We start from the raw sequence: 20,198 nt of genomic DNA, 5'->3' as shown, positions 1-20,198 counted from the left end.
GTACGTAAATCAGTGAAACTCTTTTGGCACTCATCAGTCCAAGGAAGGGGCTGAGGCGTATCTTTTAAAGTGAGTGCCAATAAAGGTTTGGCTATTAGAGAGAAGTTAGGGATCCACTGTCTACAATAAGAAGTAATACCCAGAAAGGCAAGTACCTCCCTTTGTGTGGATGGTACAGACATTCGTGCAATCGCCTGGATTCGTTCTGGTGTCAATCGTCGTCCCTCCTTTGATAGGAGATGACCCAAGTAAGTAACCTCTCGACAAACATATTGTAGTTTGGAAGGTGAAACCTTGTGATTCAGATAAAATAAATGGTGTAACAATGCAACAGTGACATCTTTGCAGATATCTTCCGAATCAGCGGCGACTAACAAGTCATCCATATACTGGATGAGAGCAGCACCAGACGGGAAATGAAAAGTATCAAGATGACATTTTAAAGCTTGGCTGTAAATAGAGGGACTTTCACAATAGCCTTGAGGTGCGCGCTTAAACCGGAAGCTTCGGCCTCCAAGGGAGAAACCAAAAATGTCCCTACTCTCTTCTGCAATGGGAATACTAAAGAAGGTATTCTTTAAATCAATAACAGAGAACCAAGTCGCTGTGGAAGGTATCATCGTCAACAGAGCAGTGATATCTGGAACAACAGGAAATTGTGGGACAACAATTTTGTTTACCTCCCGCAAATCAATTACGAAACGATACACAGGAGGCTGAGAAGGATCAGTGCGTTTAAGAAGAGGAAGAATAGGACTATTGCATGTGTTACCTCTTGTTTCTTCGACCACACCCTTCTGAATCAAGTCATGAATGATTCCCAAAAGTGCTTTCTCACCTTCAGTAGAGATTCTATACTGTGGGATGCGCGGTAATTCAACATTGGGCTTGAGAGTGACAACATAAGGTGGAATCTCAAGACAACCCACATCGTTCTGTATAACTGTTATGATATGTACTAAGTACACCCCAGATTGGATACTGAGGTACCCTTATAAGTCTCTAGTATATGGTACCCATGTACTCAGGGCATAGGTACCTCAGCGGCCTCCCATGGGCTGCAGCATGTATTATGCCTCCCATGAGAGACCATACAAAATGGAACTACATGTCTACCTTTGCAGCCTGTGTAAGCTGGTGCTCGCACCACTTACGAAAGATATAGGCTTACTATATCTATAGGTCACTACACTTAAAACCTATCAGTCACCCCTCTAGCAGGCCTTGATAATCCTGAAGGCAGGGTGCTGGGTTTTTACATGAGAGGGTTCCACTGCATGAGCAGAGCCCCCTGCAGTCTTCGGAGACCATTCTCCCGGGTTGTCTGTGACCCAGCCAGACATATAGGTAGAGGAACATTATAACCTCGCAGTAAATGCTATCTCGAAAACGGCTGAAACAAAACATGTTGTGTTTGGTATCAAACATCTTGGAATCATACCTCCGTACCGGTAACCGGTGTGGGAGGTACGATTCCACACTCTCGCGACTCCTGTGCCTCTAGCCTGTGGGCCCATTTGAGGGACAACTCTGATTTTCTGGGCTCCCCTGGTTGCCCCAGGCCTGCCCTGACTCCCCTTGCTGTGGTGAGTCTCCTGGTCATTTCTGGGCCAGACCGTAACCTTTCTTGACCTTCCTTGTGGGTTGCCGCTGCAAAGGCTTGTTGGTGCTCCCGCCGAACGCCGACGATTTATAAAGCTCATACTCATACTCCTGCCTATGGGTGTTTTAGCGCTATAAAGACCGATACAGCTACCAAAATGGAAATCCTTGCAGATACTCTAATATTGCCTAATCCTGAGAGAAGAGCCAGGTTTTCAAGGCCTTTCTAAAGGTAGATAGCGAGGGAGCAGCTTTGAGTTCCTAAGGTAGTCTATTCCAGATCAGGGCTTTAGTCCTGAAAAGCTCTTCCCACCCCAGGTTGTTCTCCTGCAAGGCAGGTAGATTGGCACACGCAATGTACTGCAAGGTAGGTAGAATGACACACAATGTATTCCAAAGCATGTAGAATGACACACAGTGTATTCCAAAGCAGGTAGACTGTCTCCTACAATATACTGTAAAATAGGGCGATTGGCACACACAATGTACTGCAAGATAGAAAGAATGACACGCGATGAGCTGCAAGGCAGGTTGAAAGGCACACACTGTATTACAAGGCAGGTATAACACACACACAGTGTACTGAAAAGCAGGTTGCAAGGCAGGTAGAAAGGCACACACAGTGTATTGCAAGGCAAGTAGGAAGGCACACACAGTGTATTGCAAGGCAGGTAGAATGGCACATAAAATGTATTGCAAAACAGGTAGAAAGTCACACACAATATATTGCAAAACAGGTAGAAGGACACAATGTGTTGCAAGGCACGTAGAATGGCACACACCGTGTATTGCAGGGCAGGTAGACTGGCACACACAGTGTACTGCAAGGCAGGTAGAATGACACACACAATGTATGGCAACGCAGGTAGAATAGTGCACACAATTTATTGCAGGGCAGGTACAATGGCACACACAATGAATGGCAAAGCTGGTAGAATGACACAATGTGTTTCAAGGCAGGTAGGAAGGCACACACAATATACTGTAAGGCAGGTAGAATGACACACACAATGTATTGCAAAGCAGGTAGAAAGGCACACACAGTGTATTGGAAAGCAGGTAGAAAGGCGCACACAGTGTACTGGAAAGCAGGTAGAAAGGCACACACAGTGTATTGCAAAGCAGGTAGAAAGGCACACACAGTGTATTGGAAAGCAGGTAGAAAGGCGCACACAATGTACAGCAAGGCAGGTGGGAAGAAATTATTATTATTATTGTTAATTAGCATTTGTTAAGCGCAAGGCTGCCCTTAGGCATCCCCGCGCTAGCAACAACAAGGGGAAGAAGGCTAGATAGTTAAGGTAGATTCAGGAAGAGACAAGTCTTCAACTGCTTCCATAATGAGAGATGGTGAGCAGCTGAGCGCAACTGGATGTTCCATAGTCTGGCGGCATTATTAGAGAAAGTGCGGCCCCCTGAACATGCTCTCTTAATTTTAGGTAATGCTGCAAAAAACATGCTGGCTGACCGGAGGCATCTTGAAGGGCGGTGAAAGGCAATGAGAGAGTGGTTTACCTTTGGGCCGATCCCCCAGAACGTTTTATGTGCTATGCACAATGATTTAAACCTTATCCGTTTGTTTATTGGGAGCCAGTGCAGTTTTTTTAGTGCTGGCTTGGCCGAATGCGAGTAAGGGGTGTGAAGAAGCAGCCTAGCTGGGCAGTTCTGTACAACCTGCAATTTCCTTGTGGTGGACTTTATGGTGTCAATGTAGAGGGAATTCCCGTAGTCCAGGTGGGAGAGTACAAGCGCCTTGTCCATCACTCTTCCAGCTGGTGTGGGGAGGAGTGGGAGGATTTTTTGCAGCATTCTAATGATACCGAAGCAGGAGGCCGCTAACTTGACTGCTTGGCAGTTGAAATTAAGGGACTTATCCAATGAGACTCCCAAACCTTTGATCTTTGGGGGCTGGTGGCGGGCCAAGACCGTTGGGCCAGTTCATTCTAGCTGTGGCGATTGGGTAGTTACCCAAAATCATTAGTTCAGTCTTGTCTCCATTGAGCTTGAGACATGACTGTCCCATCCATGTGGCCACAGTTTCCATACAGGCTTCTAGGTTGAGTGGCATATTGTTTGGGTGTTTTAGCGCTACATCTAGCTGTGTGTCATCTGCATAGGTAATGATCTGAATCCCATATGGGAGGACTAGCTCGGAAAGAGGTTTTAGATAAACATTAAATAGGGTGGGACTTAATGATGAGCCTTGTGGGATTCCGCACGTTAGTAGCACGCGCTTAGAGGTACAATTACCCTCGAATACCTGGAATGCTCTATCCTTCAGGAAAGACTTGATCCATGCCAAAACCTTGCCTAAGACTCCCACCATTCTAAGCCTGTCAAATAAGGTGTTGTAATTGACAGTATCGAATGCGCAGCTCAGATCAAGTAGGATGACCACCACTACACCTCCTTGGTCAAGGATTTTCCTTGATTCCTCTACTACTGCTAATAGAGCTGTCTCCGTGCCATGGTTAGGACAGAAACCAGTCTGAGAAGTATGCAGTAGGGAGTGGGTTTCTAAGTATTCTGAGAGAATCTTGTTAACATATTTCTCCAGAATTTTACTGGTCCCACTAGAGTGAGACTGGACGATAATTACCCCATAACTCAGGGTCGAGGTTGGTTTTTTTAGGAGTGCTCTTCTCATGGCATGTTTCCATGATAGAGGCACCTGACAACTGGATATAGAGGGGTTTAGCACCTCCAGAAGAACAGAAACTACGGCTTCCTCTACCTTGTGGATTTTGTGGAGAGGGGCCCGATCTAGAGGGGATCCGGATTTGACCTGGGCAAAAAGTTGTGATAGGGTGGACCGGTCCATGGTTGGGAGGTCCTCCAGTCAGGGGATGCTACCCCTTGGTGTGTCCACTTCCTGGCCCAAGCTGTCTCCACATATGGCCTGAGGGAAAGTATTATACATATGTCTAAAAATAAAATTTGAAAAACACTGCATCGTAACTGAGAAGAGTCTAATGATAGCTCAGGTGTAGGGCATTTTGTAAGCTTTTTTGCTATTTGGAATATCTTTCTGGGCGCGTTTGCGGCCAATGTAATGTTTTCCTCGAAGTATAGAGCTTGTGCTCTCTTTATTTCTAATTGATAGGTTTTGATAGACTCTCTGTATATCTATTTTTTGCCCACATTGTATTATTTCCTCCAGGCTCTCTCTAGTCTTTTATAGTTTTGTTTCAGCTCCCTCAGTTTAGGTGAGTACCACGGTGTCTGTTTCGTCTTGGGTTTTTTTGGCTCCATTTATGTGGGATCATAGTGTCCAGAGAGGATACAATCCAATAATTTTAGTAGTCTGACGCTATATTAGGATTGATGTCCCCCAATGGTTTGGAGTCCAACAAGGCTGAGGTCTATGCCTCTGGAGAGAGTTTTGCCCAGGGGCGTTCCCAGCTCTTGACAGCTTGTGTGCTCACAGTCGGATGTGGGATATTCCAAAGAATTGGAATTAGGAGGTGGTCTGATCATGGTACCGAGATGGGGTAGCCTGCTAAGAATTGTTCATTATTTGAGAAGTCTGGGTCCAGAATGTGACCCTTGTTGTGTGTTGGATTCATCACTTTTTGTGTTAGTTGAATAGCCAATACATTTTGCGTAAGATCTGAGGCTTCAGCCTTGAGAGGATTCTCTAAGTGGAGGTTAAAATCACCTAATAGGGTAATATTAGGTGCAGTGCTTACTAGTCTAGCGGCAGTATCTGTCAATGATTTTACAAATAACCCGCATGGGCCCTGGGGGCGGTAGATAAGAATTCCTGATAAGGTGATGGTTGGTGCAAAGGAGATCAAGAAGGGCATACTTTCGCAGTCTGATATCGTATCTGCCCCCATACGCCCCTTCAAGTGCTCTTTCAAAATAATAGCAATGCCTCCTCCTTTTCTCAATTCCCTATCTTTCCTTAAGATGTAATACACAGGGGGCAATGCTTGCACCAAGTCTGGCTCCGAATCTTTCTGGAGCCACGTTTCTGTTAGGAACAGAACACTGGGCTGTTCTTCATTCAGGAATACGTTAATTTCATATACATGTTTTGGAAGGGTTCTGCAGCTAAGGAGGACAATGTACTGCAAATCAGATGGAAAGCACACACAATGTATTACAAGGCAGGTAGAATTTCACACACAATGTATTGCAAGACAGGTAGGAAGGCACACACAGTGTATTGCAAGGTAGGTAGAATGACACACACTGTATTGCAATGCAGGTAGAATGACACACACAATGTATTGCAAGGCATGTAGAATGACACACACAATGTATTGCAAGGCAGGTAGAATTTCACACACAATGTATTTCAAGGCAGGTGGAATGACACGCACAATGTATTACAAGGCAGGTAGAATGGCACACACAATGTATTACAAAGCAGGTAGAAAGACACACACAATATATTGCAAGGCAAGTATGAAGGCAAACACAATGTACTGCAAGGCAGGTAAAATGGCACACAATGTACTGCAAGACAGGTAGAATGGCACACAATGTATTACAAAGCAGGTAGAATGGCACACACAATGTACTGCAAGGCAGGTCGAATAGTATACACAATCTATTGCAAAGCAGGTAGAATGGTATGACCTCTGACCTCCTGGCCAGAGTCCCGCTCTCCCCCCCGCCCAGCAGCTCCGCTGTAACGTCGCCTGCCGCTGGCCCTGACACCTCTCTCCTTGTAGGAGTTCAAGGCTTGCTGTCCCACTGTTGTTGGTCTGCGTGCTGTTCCCACTTTGTCTTTTTTGTCTGTCTCCCGTATTGATAGTGCCTGCTGTTTGTTTTGATTGTGCCTGCTGTTTGTGATTCTGTTTGCGATTCTTCTGACCCAATCATTTTTGCCCTTTTTTGCTTGTTGTGCCCTTGATTTTTCCTCTTTGCCCACTTTCACTGCCCTTTTTCCACTGCCGCTCCCCCGCGCCCTCTCTCCCCTGCTGTTCCCGCTTCCTGCGTCCCAGCTGTGCTTCCCTCCCCCTTCCCTATTTAATGGTGGCTGCTGTGAGGCCACGCCGCTGGTGTGCCAAAGGCAAGCCTGCCTGCTACCGTCCACGACCCAACATTTACCAACACCAGAATCCCTGGATCTCCGACCACCCACTGATACGACTCAGCTGCCCTCCTCGCACTCAACCCCGGAAGGAACAACAACTGCCAGCTTTCTATGCCAAACACCACCCACGGCCAATTCGCCTGCCATCACTGCCGCCAAACCTTCACCACCCTCCGTACCACCATGGCTGCTGCCCCCACGCCAGACACCAGCACCCCGAAGCCCTGAGATGCATCCTCCTCAACGTGCGCTCCCTGCACAGACACGCTGTAGAGATCTGGGACCTCCTCAACACCGTCTCGCCAGACGTTGCCTTCTTCACAGAAACTTGGACCAATTCCACCTCCGCCCCGACATCGCCACCGCAATCCCCGACAGATACAAGATCCAGAGGAAGGACCGCCCCAACTGCCCATGAGGAGGTCTGGCCAATGACACATATGAGCTCCCTCTGACTCATCACCTCCAGCTCGAGCGACAGCCCACCCACCACCAAACACCTCCATTTCCTGATCCAGACCAGTCCCAGAACGACCCTATGAAGCACCCTAGCCTACAGACCTCCCAGACCACGAACCGCGTTCACCACGGTCATCGCCGACCTCATCGCACCCCACGCCATTGCCTCCATGGACTGCAAACTCATCGGAGACCTTAACTTCCACGTCGACAACCTCAGCGACCCCAACTCCGCCACCCTTCTGGACAACTTCGCCAACCTCAGATTGAAACAACTCGTCACCACCCCCACCCACAAGGCAGGACACACCTTCGACCCTATCTTCGCAGGAGGTAACAACACCCACCTCAGCCACACCTCGCAACCCCCTTGGGTGGACCACCACTGCGTACACGTCGACAAACCCTCCGCCCCCAAACCTGCACCCCGCCCTCCATGAAAGAACTGGAGCAAGGTAACCGAGGAGCAGCTCAACTCCACTCTCACCCGCGATGCCCCCTCCACCTCGACCTACGCCAACCTTGCAGCCAAAGAACTTCACAGATGGATCACCAACTGCGCAAAAGTGCTCACTCCCCTATGTAACACCAACAGACAGCGGTCCAAAAAAGCCACTTGGTTCACCCAGAACTCCAAGAATCCAGATGCACCTGCAGATGGCTCGAGAAGAAATGGAGAAACAGAAAATCCTCGGAAGACCGCACCACCTACAAGAACGCCATGACAGAATACCACCAATGCATCAGATCCACCAAAAGGACTTTCATCCAAGAAAAAATCCTGGCCAACTCCAGCAACTCAAAGGAACTCTTCAGCATCATCCAGGAATTCACCAAACCCCCAGCAAAACCACGGACATCACGCCCTCCCAGGAAGCTTGGCTCTTCTGCCATCTGAAGATCAAGTGCATCTACGATGACTTAAATGACCAGACACCTAACCCGGAAACCATTACCTCCTCCAGCAATGCTAGCCAGCCCACCATCTCCTCCTGGACTCCAATCACCACTGAAGAAACCACATCGACCATGAAACGCATTCACTCAGGAGCCCCCACAGACCCCTGCCCCCGCACATTTTCCACAGAGCCCCATCGTACCGGAACTACAACAAACCATCAACACCACCTTCGAAACCGGCACCTTCCCCGATGACTGGAAACGCACAGAAGTCAGGCCCCTACTCAAGAAGCCTTCAGCAGACCCCACAGACCTCAAGAACTACCGACCCATCTCCCTCCTCCCCTTCACGGCCAAAGTCACCGACAAGACCGTCAACATCCAACTAACAAAATTCATCGAAGAGAACTCCATCCTTGACTATCCAGCCAGGATAGCCAGAAACCGGTCCTAGGATGCTTGATTCCGGTCCAGTGAAGACATGGCTTGGCAGTTCGGGCTGGACTGTTCCCATGAGGCACAGGGTCAAGACTGATTTGCATATGGCCATGTCTAAACTGGGGTGGTGTAGTGGGCAAAAGAACGATGGATTTAACCCAGATCTCTTGACTGGGGGAGAATGTCTGCATTGTCAGCATTCCGTCCATCATTTGTTTGTTGTAACGCTTTTCGCCCTAAGTGGGATGGGTATTCCCAGACGTGGGACCCGTGCTCACTACGCTACTGGAGTCAAGCTATCCTGGCTGATGACGGCTGATAGCCAGAAACCGGTCCTAGGATGCTTGATTCAGGTCCAGTGAAGACATGGCTTGGCAGTTCGGGCTGGACTGTTCCCATGAGGCACAGGGTCAAGACTGATTTGCATATGGCCATGTCTAAACTGGGGTGGTGTAGTGGGCAAAAGAACGATGGATTTAACCCAGATCTCTTGACTGGGGGAGAATGTCTGCATTGTCAGCATTCCGTCCATCATTTGTTTGTTGTAACACATTGTACTGCAAGGCAAGTAGAATGGTACACACAATGTATTTCAATGCAGTTGGAATGACACACAAAATGTATTACATGGCAGGTAGAATTGCACACACAATGTATTTCAAGGCAGGGGGAATGACACACAATGTATTACAACCAAGGCAGGTAGAATGGCACACACAATGCATTGAAAGGCAAGTAGAATGGCACACACAATGCATTACAAGGTAGGTAAAAAGGCACACACAATGTATCGCAAGGCACGTAGAATTGCACACGCAATGTTTTGCAAGGCAGGTAGAATGACACACACGATGTATTGCAAGGCATGTAGATTGACACACATAATGTATTACAAGGCAGGTAGAATGGCACACACAATTTATTTGCAAGGCAGGTAGACTGGCCCACACAATGTATTGCAAGTCTGGTAGAATGGAACATAAAATGTATTGCAAGGCAGGTAGAATTACACACATAATGTATTACAAGGCATGTAGAATGGCACACACGATGTATTTGGAGGGCAGGTAGACTGGCACACACAGTGTATTGCTAGGCAGGTAGAATGGCACACAATGTACTGCAAAGCAGGTAGAAGGCTCATACAATGTATCGCAAGGCAGGTAGAAAAGCACACAATGTATTCAAGGCAGGTAGAATGGCACACCCACATCTCTGATGTGTTGTTACAGATACAACAGATTCTGCTTCTGGGCATTTCCATTGATAGCTAAAAGCACTGAATTGTCCTGCCCAAGGACCCGGTCCTGCGGCACTTTGAAAAATATGCTTATTTTTCTCTTTAAAAATAATAAAAAGCTAGTATATAAATTAAAAGTATATTATGGAAGCCTATCTGAAGCCTGTTTTGGCCAAATGTAATAGTTTCTGTTAAAAAAACAAAAATGTAAATTCCAAAAAGTCACTAGTGAAAGGTAATAAATAAACTCTGTATAAGAAAATGAAGCAAAAGTAATGTGGCAGATGCCTTTTGCTTTCTGGACAACTGACATAGCACCTTCATAGAATCTCCTATCCCTTCCTGCCCCATTAGAGGCAGTTCCTCCCGGTCTTTTATCTGGCTCACAGAAACAAAACATGGACCATTGCCTTTTTTGTGTTTTTTTTATTTGTAAATCTTTCCAAAACTACATGAAATGTTTTCATTGTTTGAGGATTAAGGTGCTACTGTCATTTTCTGACAGAAAACTGTTTTCTTTTGTCACAAACATACCATCCTTTTTTAGTTAAGTGCTCCTCTTTAGAAAAATCTCAGTCAGATCCTCTCGATTTGAGCTTTGTGTACCTTCCACACACCCTTTGCCCTCAGAAATGCCAGTTCTGTGTGAAATTTGTTGCTTCCCTTGAAGGTAAAAGTGAAGGTTCGGCTCCATGGTCTCCTAATAGGATGAATAGGGGAACCCGGAAACGCTCTCAGGAAGATCAGAAGAGTAAGAGTTGTCCCTTCTAACTGAGCTTCTACCAACGTCTCTGAGAAATCCTGCAGGGGGATATTGAAGAAGAGGCAGCTTCATGGAGACACAGTAATTCCTGAAGTTCATAATGCGAAGAGCAGGTTCATTATCAAAATGCTCACCATCCAGTGTTGGTTCACTATCAAAAAAGCGTTCAAAATTGAGGCGACACTGGCATTAATCCGTGAAGCCCACAGAGTTGTATGCCTCAATTCACCTGTCAACTCAAGACCAGAAGGATTTCTGCTACTCATGGCTCTTTGAGAGCATACTTTTTCACCAGGGAGGTAATGTATATGATGGAAATACTGGGTTATGTTTGCCAAGGCCCCAATCACTACAACAGCCAACCCTGGTGGTGGGGATAAAACATATGATGCCAGCTCTACACCAACCATTCCAGCACCTGTGATCACACAACTAGTTCCACTGCCAAGGCCATGCACTACTTCTGAGAGAGTTATGCCAAGATGATCTAAGGCTTCTAGGTTAGAGTTTTTGATACATGGTTCAAGCACTTGTCTAGATACCAATCTTTTCATTCACACTGTCCAGGTACTCCAGGAGGCCTCAGGCTCCAAGAAAATAAAATATATGAATATCCTAATCTTTTTCCTCATACTCCAGAATATGTGCTAGAACATGTTCACTGAGTTTGACCGATTTTCATCTACCCATGATTTCTCCCTTTGATGATATTAATACCTTCAAAGAGATTCTGATTGGAGAGAAAACAACCACAACAGTCCTTTACTTTCCAATTCTGGTGCAATTTTCTTTATTAACACAGTTTCCAGGAGTGAGAAATAGCTCAAAAGCAGACTTGACTCTTGACGTACTGTTCTTACCAATCAAGAAGGACTGTGTCTCTGAACAATATGTACGTCTGAATGTGGGCACTGAGTCCACTCATATCACCAGAGAATGTTGGCTAAATTCCCAACTAGCTCACAGTGCGCCATCGGAAACCCTAACCTTACAGGGTACCGGATGGTATCTACAACCTCAGAACATTACCACTTTATGTACCCCAAACTGTGGAAACAGATCTACCCTTTCGTTACAACGTAGGCATGCCCAAAGGAAGACACAAGAAATATAAGAATTGGCTTTTCAAGCATGTATTAAAGCAATTGTATTCGTGTGTAAAAAACAAGAGCTGCAATTATTTGCAGAAGGAAACCAAGCATTGTTACCAGCATTACAAGAATGGTGAAAAAGATTAACAGTTCAACTATTATAATGTTACAGTGCATATATGAATAAATGAGAATATGTCATACTTATACTCCTACCAAATACTACCTACTCTATCTAGAGCATAGTGAGAGTAATCTCTGCCAGATTGCTTGGCACAACCCAACTCCCCAAACCTGTGTAAAATGCATCATGAAGCCAATCTGGTATTGAACAGTCCAACGTCCTTTGCAGGATAGAGATTTGAGTCAGCAGGGCTGCATCTAATTAACAGGTGAATGTTCCATGATAATCCGTAGAAGTGCTCTTCGGAGAAACTTAGCTCACAGGCGGTCTATAAAATCAAAGTCCGGTTCCATTCACACTGCCTCGGAGGCAATGCTGATGTGATTGTTTTTCTTTATGATTCAGAGCTATCTCCAAACAGACAACAAAAAGCAAGGACAACATCCTCAGTCTTCCTCAACCTTGGACAGTGTGTGCAAGTGTCATGATAAAATGCTTACGAAAAAGCAGAATTCTTTCGGAGTAAGTTATCATGTATGTGCAAAGCATGTAAAAAGTCATGTAGTTCAAAATTAAGGCTTTTGTTCAGGAGCCCTGTTGAACCTTACAACACCCAATCCTTGGCTGGAAGGAGACTTTCACTTCAAGCTAAACTTAAAAGCATATCCTAAAATCAAACTTAACATATATGTAAGCTTAAAATGATAAAACCAATGCAATAATACACTTTAATAATAACATTGAATGAAAGCCAAACTGCATAGAAAATGGTATTTAAAGAAAAGCAATGAATGAATGAATAAAATCAATTTAAAAATAAAATCAAGATGCCGAATTAAAATTCTGGAGGCTCCTGAAATGTGTTCCATGTTCCAAGAGTCAGTAGGATCCATGAAGGAACCAGCTACCCCAGACGATGTCTCTATTGTGCCTCAAACTGCAAGTTCAACAGAACAACCATGGTCATATCAAACCTAATCAGCAGACCAACTGTCAGGAATAATAACATCATGCATACTTATTTTAAATACGTGAGGAATTTGCAATGTTTCTGTGGGACCAAAATTATCAAATGGGCCCTTAGCCTAAACAATTCAATCTGGGACAGGAAATGCTGAAATATTAACAAGACACGGGTCTCTTCACACTTTATGTTATCAAGAATGAATCTTTATTACTTTGGATACAATTTCGACAGCAGAGCATTCTGGAAGATAATGTCCATTGAGGAGCAAAAAGATAACTGTGACAAATCCAATCCAAATGAAATGCAAGAGCAGTGAAATGGCAATCAAAATATATATCTAAGATGGAACCATGTAAGTCCTTTTTAGCCAAAACATAAATGCAAAAAGTCATGCAAAGGTGTGTTTGACAAATCCCAGGACAAGTCATCAATTTCGGCAAAATAGCCAGAGGCAGTAGGTGCAAAAATAGGTACCTTGCAGGGCAAAGTAGAACTGGTAGGCACCTCCAAAGGTGGATCATAATAAACAACTTTGTTGTTAGGAATGGTAGTCGAAGACTGTGAGTTTACATATTGTGAGGTTATGGTGTTAGCAATAGTAACAGTAAGTAGTAAAAGTTCAGTATCTGCTATCTCCCATCGAGGATCAGTAATTTCTGTATTATTTATTGCTTGCTGAGGTATTTCCTGTTTGGCAGTGAGAGGAGACAGGTAGCCCTTGTGGCCTACTGTGTAGGACTGGCCACATGGTGTGGTTTGTTGAGATCTATTGAGACACATTGTTTGTTTCTAGAGCCAGCCAGGAGATGGCAAAATTACTGTTCTGCTTCCTTGAACTGCCAGGACTAACACCAGTGCTCTGTATGATGGGCCAAAATCCTTCTTGTCAACAATGTTTTATCGAACTAGATCACCGATATTTGAAATACAGACAGGAGTCACTTGTTGCACCTTCACTTCTTCAGTAGCAGTATGTTTACTTTTTTCAGTGGATCGCTAATCTCAGAAGTTTTGGATTTTCTGTAACACAACAACACATTCACTGATGTCAAAAGGCATATCTGTCACCACTGCGCCAGGATAATCAAGATCTGGAATGTACATCTGGACGTCAAACAGGACTTCATAGGGAGTTCGGCCGCCCAGGGATATTCTAGGAAGATTATTTCAAACTCTCTGGACTGATGATGTATCCAACTACGACCTGAACCTAGTACCCTATCTGTTAAAGACTGCTTTAAATCACAGTGTTTCCTCTCCACTATCAAATTTCCCTCAGGATGATAGGGGGATGAATAATGCACAGCCACACCCATGGTATCTTGCTAATCTCTAGGGGTGGGCGGAATTTGCGAAATCCACTTTCGCAAATTATCGCGAAAATGTTAAAAATTATCGCAAACACGCGGAAATATCGCGAAGATGCGGAAGTTTTTTTCCTGCATGTTCGCAAGATTTTCTGCATGGTTGCGGCTCACCAACTTACCCATCTGGTTGCTCGCGGGCGCGGCCATCTTGTTTTCAGTTGTCTCGCGGTGCATGATCGCGAGAAGAAAGACGTGATCGCACGACGCATGACGTCACTGCGGGCGCGAGACAGCGCAAATGGCTAAAAACAATACAACATCTCATGGAGAACGCGACCGGATCAAGTAAACTTGTCGGCGAACGCAGGGATTCAGGTAAGGCAATCGCGCGCGCGCGAGAATGTATTATTTTACAGCGCGAGCAAGAAACAAATTATCGCCAAGCTGCGGAATGCGGAAATTTTGACATTTTCGCGCTTTCCGCGGAACGCGAAAATGTCAAATTATCGCAATTTCCGCGAACGGAACGAAATTTTAGCCCAGGCCTACTAATCTCTAGAGACAAACTCTGGTCCCTGGTCCGAGTGGAATGCAACTGTCCCAATAAAGAACTGCAAATCTTTTATAACAGTTTGAGCGTCAGCTGATCGCTGTGGCCACACCTATAGGAATATAGAACATGAATCCACTGCTAACAGAATGAATTTAAAGGAGGCATCTAAGTTCAGAGGTCTGCAGTGGTCGAGATAAACACAAGCCAATGGTTTGTTTGAGACTAGGAGAGGTGTCTGCAGTGGACATGCTGCGTTAAAAGCTTTATTTGTTGACAAATGTCCCAACTAAAGACACATTGTTTTATCTGTTTGTAGAGACCATACCAATAGCGTTGCTGCAGCAGTGAAACACTAGCCACCACACCTGCCTGGGCAGAAGCTAACCCCTCATGAGCAGCTGTTATCAATCCTAGCCTGAGGCCTGAAATTGGTATCACTCTATCCCCCACTTGTGAAATATGAGAACAAGTGTAATAATAATAAATCTTTATTGTGTGATAAAAAGGTATGTTTTGGGCACTGAGTAGGTAGGAGTATTTTGCTGGAAGTTTTTAGGTAATGGCACGCCATGATGTCGTCATCCACTCTTGTATGAGGACGTGTAATTTCAGCTATGACAGCAATCTGAACTGCTGTAGGAAAGTGGAATATTATGTGCTGAGGCTTTGCCATGTAAAATTATCACAATACCACAATCCTTGTCCTTGGATTCACACCAGTAAATCCTTAGCTCAGTCCTGATAGAGTGGCAAGGAGCAGTCAGGGTTTACTAGAGGAACATGTACTAAGCATTTCATAGTACCAACATGGATGATAAGTAATTGGCACGACTCGCTAAAAATCCGACGCCAATCTATAAAAATATAGTGTAACGTTATCTAAATTTAGACACCAAAATGAACAGAATAGCATACATATAACTGGAGTTATAGATTTTAGAAGCAATATAAAACCAGTGCAGTAAAATGCAGTAAAACATTATCACTGGGGTCAAAGGAGAAAACTACCAGTGACAATTGGTCACTTGCATGTGGAGTTGCATTGTACCCTTGCAGGGTAAAGGTTGTGTGGGTCCCTTGACCAGGCCACAACAGTCAGTCCAATTTTACGAGGCTCGTGGAGCCCAAGTGCAGAGTTATCCTGGCTGAACCTGATGCAGAATGGGAGCCATGGGAGAGCTGCTTTTACCACTTACACAGTGCTACAGGAAACACGATAGAAAAACACAACAGGTTTGTTGCTGATGTCAGTCCAAGGTTGGATGGAGTTGCCTCTAGGTGGAACTTCGAATGCAGGAGTCGCTTCCCGGACTGGTAATCAACAGGCCTTGGCAGTGGTACGAGAAGAAGATGGATTCTTCAATGTCCGGATGTCCACGGGAACGTGGTAGCTGCCTGTAACTTCATGGAAGGCAGGACTACAGTTCCCACAATGCACTAGACCATCTGGATTTGGCCCCAATGGCCAGCGAATCTTCTGATCCAGACATTGTTTTACCTGCAGTTTGAGGGCACTAGTGCTACTTGACATGGGGAGTCTGATGGTGCTTCAGGCTCTCATAGAGATCCCTCTGTCTGGGGAAGCAGAGAGTTTGTCTAGGACGAGTCTCGATCAGGCAGTTTCAAGAGTGTTGCCACAGGGACAGAGTATCCCTCTTTTGGTTTGGTGGCAGGGATAGCCTTTAAATCCTAGATATAGAGCTTTAGGGGTGTGGGTGCAAGGGACCAATGGGCTACTAGACGCAACGGCGAATCCACCCTAGGGGTGACTACATCAAGGGGTGAAGTCACCTTTTCTACCCAGAATCCACTATTTCTATCACCTTTAAAAATGGCAGAAGTCTTCATCAGCTGTACAGAGCTGGCAGACCACCCTAGATGTGTGGATGGCATTTTAGGAGTTGTACAGCTTCTGCAAAGCTAATTTCCCGCCTGTCCAGAAGCAAATGTTTCTGGGGAAGGGGGAGGACTATTTTCTCCTTAAGGAGTAAGCCATGATGCATATTATAGACAGTGTAGCCTTTGAAGTTCCCCGCCTTGATGTGCCACTTTACTAGCCTTCCAGGGAGGGAGGAGGTGTGACCTCCTTCCTGCCCAGACTTCTGCTCCTGACTCCTGGGATTGTTCAGACTGCCTGATAGGAGGTCACAGTTCTGCTAAGTGGCAGCAACAGCAGGCTGCCAGCCAGGGCACAGGGAAGCTGGGGCAACCAGGTGGGCAACTTCTAAGGTAGCCACCTGGGTGCATGCACCCGAGATTCATGTCAGGGGTGAGAAGGCATGTTATTTGACACCAAATTCGACATAATTAGGGGGAACCATAATGGAGCTATTGAATGCATTTATGCCCAAGTGCAAGCCCATGTTATCTCATGGAGAGCCTATCACATGTAGTGTAGTTTAGTGGTAAAGACCACTATAAGGAACTAAACTTACATGCCCAAACCTTTAATATAAATTGGCTTTCCTGGTTTCAGTTTCTATTTTTGGTAAATTCTGGTGATTTATTTTCTTTGATTTCAATACCTTAAAAAAAACAGTGGTTATCAGTGGTTACACATTTCAGCGCCATTAAAAACAACAGAAACAGTGTTTTTCCGGTGTTTATGGAAGTTTTGCTTTTATTAATGCTTGCTCACTGCACTATAGTGCAATGTATATGGACAGTGTACGTACAGTGTATATGAGGGCCAAATACATTTTTACAAATCAAACCTTCTGTACTACACAATACAATACTTCTTCATTGAGTCTTTGGTCATGCGTGATTGCTTTTTCCTTCCCTTGTAAACCTTTATTTGTGAAAAGGCCCTCTCAACATTGACACTTGAGACGGGCAACGACAAAACAGCCGGTACACAATTTGATAACTCTGGCCACCTACATAGCTTTCCATGCCAATACTGCCTTGACAGTTCGGGCTGGACTGTTCACATGAGGCATAGGGTCAAGACTGATTTGCATATGGCTGGGTCTGAACTGGGGTGGCGAAGTGAGCTAAAGAACAATGATGGATTCAACCCAGATATGTGACTTGGGGTGAGTGTCTGAAAAGTTTCAGCGCTCCGTCCATCATCTCCTTGTGTTTACTTGTTCACCCTAAGTTGGCAGGGTATGCCTAGATGTGGGTCATTTGCTCACTTTGCCATTGGATTCAAGCTAGCCTGGCTGAGATGGGGTGTTACCCCGAAACCGGTCCCAGGATGCTTGTTTCCAAAGAAATCCAACTTCTGCAACTCTCCTGTCCCCCCCACTCCCGGCATTGTATCACTAAGTGTGCTTCCTGTTAACCTTCAGCAAAATAGAGGTGATATAGCTCAGTATGGCCTTCAATCAATCAAACAGGATTTGTATAGAGCTCCTTATCACCTGGGAGGGTAACAAGGCACGAGGGGGGTTGCTGCTGCTGAGGGTCGGGTCCCAGGGACAGGTCCCGGGTCTCTGGTTCAAACTTCCTCTCTATTTCTCACAACCTGGTCTTAACTTTTATATTATAACTGATCATTTAAAAATATTTTTAAATAAAGGTTAGCAGAAAAAGGGCTTGGTAACCTCTACTCACTTGCATTCTGTGAAATCAGGCTGATATAATGAACGAGAAGTGAAATTACTAGCTGGAGTGAAACCTTGTTTACAATTTTATAACAATTATTAGAAATGAATTACATGCTGGTATAATCAAGCAAACTTGATTATCACACTGCAATGAATAGTGACATGAATAAATGTGAATTTTAAAATCATCATTTATAGTTAATATATTCCAAAAACTAACATATATATTCTGAAAAGGCAGATGACTGAACGGAATAAGCATGATAGTTATAATAATGGGCCACGGGTGAAGGGTTTCCAAAACTGAGATTTCAGAGCATTGGAATCTCACCATTTATGGCCAAGTTCCCGTTACGCACAAATCTGAATGACCCTGATGTCTGAGAGTGGGTGGTCCAGGGACCGTGCTGTGACACACTAAAAAAGTGATAGGTCTTGTTCCAGAATGTTTCTAGAAAGCACAAAGCTCAGATGATCCTTCAGCAGCTGTTCTTCACCTGGTTTCTCTAGAGCTGGCACTTTGCCAGCATTGCTCATTGATAGGTTGTGGTCAATCATACTGTAACCCAGCTGCATATTCAGCATCTTTTTCATGGTGGTCCAGAATGCCATCCTCTGTCATGTCGTGTCCCATAGGATTAGTGTGGTATCTCTCTGAAGGTGGACCTTCTTCCCTTCACTGGTGGAAGACCAGCTATTGATTGTCCAATTAGTTTAGGCTGCTTGAGAGCCCAACCCCTGACTCCCCTCCCATGTTCAATTAATGGTTGAAGCCTTGAGCCCATCATGATCAATTTCTGACTAATAATCTATGGTACGTTCTTCAGGCTGTTCTTGAACATTCTGTTTAAGATTTTTGTGGATGTTACTATCCCACAATAGAGTTGGCCTAAGAATAAATCATGATGTAAAAGTTCACACTGATTCTGTATTACTCTACTGTCAGTGGTAGTCTTGAGATTAACAAGCTTTCATTTATTTTTCAGTGTTGGATCCTCATAAAAGCCAAGCAGTTCCAGGAGATACTTCAGGTATGTAATGTTTCGACACAGGTGATAAATAGGATTTAGAACCCAGAGAAAAGAGCTCTCTCTTAGTTGGGACCTGGGCTTTGTGGTGGAGCATCAAATGCACACACCGCCGGGTGGCTGCTGTGGGCCAGAGGCTACACGTGTGCATGTCGATGATGCTGAAGGGGGTGGAGGCTGGGTTTGTGCATGCCGATGATGCTGAAGGGGGTGGAGACTGGGTTTGTGCATGCCGATGATGCTGAAGGGGGTCGGGGCTGGGTTTGTGCATGCCGATGATGCTGAAGGGGGTGGAGACTGGGTTTGTGCATGCCAATGATGCTGAAGGGGGTCGGGGCTGGGTTTGTGCATGCCGATGATGCTAAAGAGGGTGGAGGCTGGATTTGTGCATGCCGATGATGCTGAAGGGGGTGGAGGCTGGGTTTGTGCATGTCGATGATGCTGAAGGGGGGAACAACCTTTACAACGCAACTTTTACAACGCACTACACTTACAACGCATTTTTTACAACGCACAATCCATTACAACGCATGACATTACAACGCATGACACTACAACGCATTTTTAAAAACTACCTTTACAACGCATTCCATTACAACGCATACTACCATTACAACGCATACCATTACAACGCATAATATAGTAATTTTTACCCCTATACTATCCAACACTTACCCTACTATTGCACCCCCTGGAGTTAGAATAGTAATTTTTACCCCTATACTATCCAACACTTACCCTACTGTTGCACCCCCTGGAGTTAGAATAGTAATTTTTACCCCTATACTATCCAACACTTACCCTACTGTTGCACCCCCTGGAGTTAGAATAGTAATTTTTACCCCTATACTATCCAACACTTACCCTACTGTTGCACCCCCTGGAGTTAGAATAGTAATTTTTACCCCTATACTATCCAACACTTACCCTACTGTTGCACCCCCTGGAGTTAGAATAGTAATTTTTACCCCTATACTATCCAACACTTACCCTACTGTTGCACCCCCTGGAGTTAGAATAGTAATTTTTACCCCTATACTATCCAACACTTACCCTACTGTTGCACCCCCTGGAGTTAGAATAGTAATTTTTACCCCTATACTATCCAACACTTACCCTACTGTT

General features: G+C 45.0%; 1 protein-coding gene across 1 annotated transcript in view; it reads left to right on the top strand.

Annotated features, from left to right (window-relative positions):
- The window catches only part of LOC146822470 (NACHT, LRR and PYD domains-containing protein 3-like), a 580,768-nt gene that overhangs the window by 48,768 nt on the left and 511,802 nt on the right, over nucleotides 1–20,198 (top strand). The window contains exon 4 of the mRNA XM_085613585.1: nucleotides 19,032–19,076. Coding sequence (XP_085469711.1) covers nucleotides 19,032–19,076 — 45 coding nt within the window. The remainder of the gene's footprint in view (nucleotides 1–19,031; nucleotides 19,077–20,198) is intronic.

This window comes from Triturus cristatus, chromosome 6 (assembly GCF_964204655.1).
Source record: "Triturus cristatus chromosome 6, aTriCri1.1, whole genome shotgun sequence".
Lineage (NCBI taxonomy): Eukaryota > Metazoa > Chordata > Amphibia > Caudata > Salamandridae > Triturus > Triturus cristatus.
Note: the sequence above shows the minus strand (reverse complement) of the source record. Positions and strands in the feature narration are given on the sequence as shown.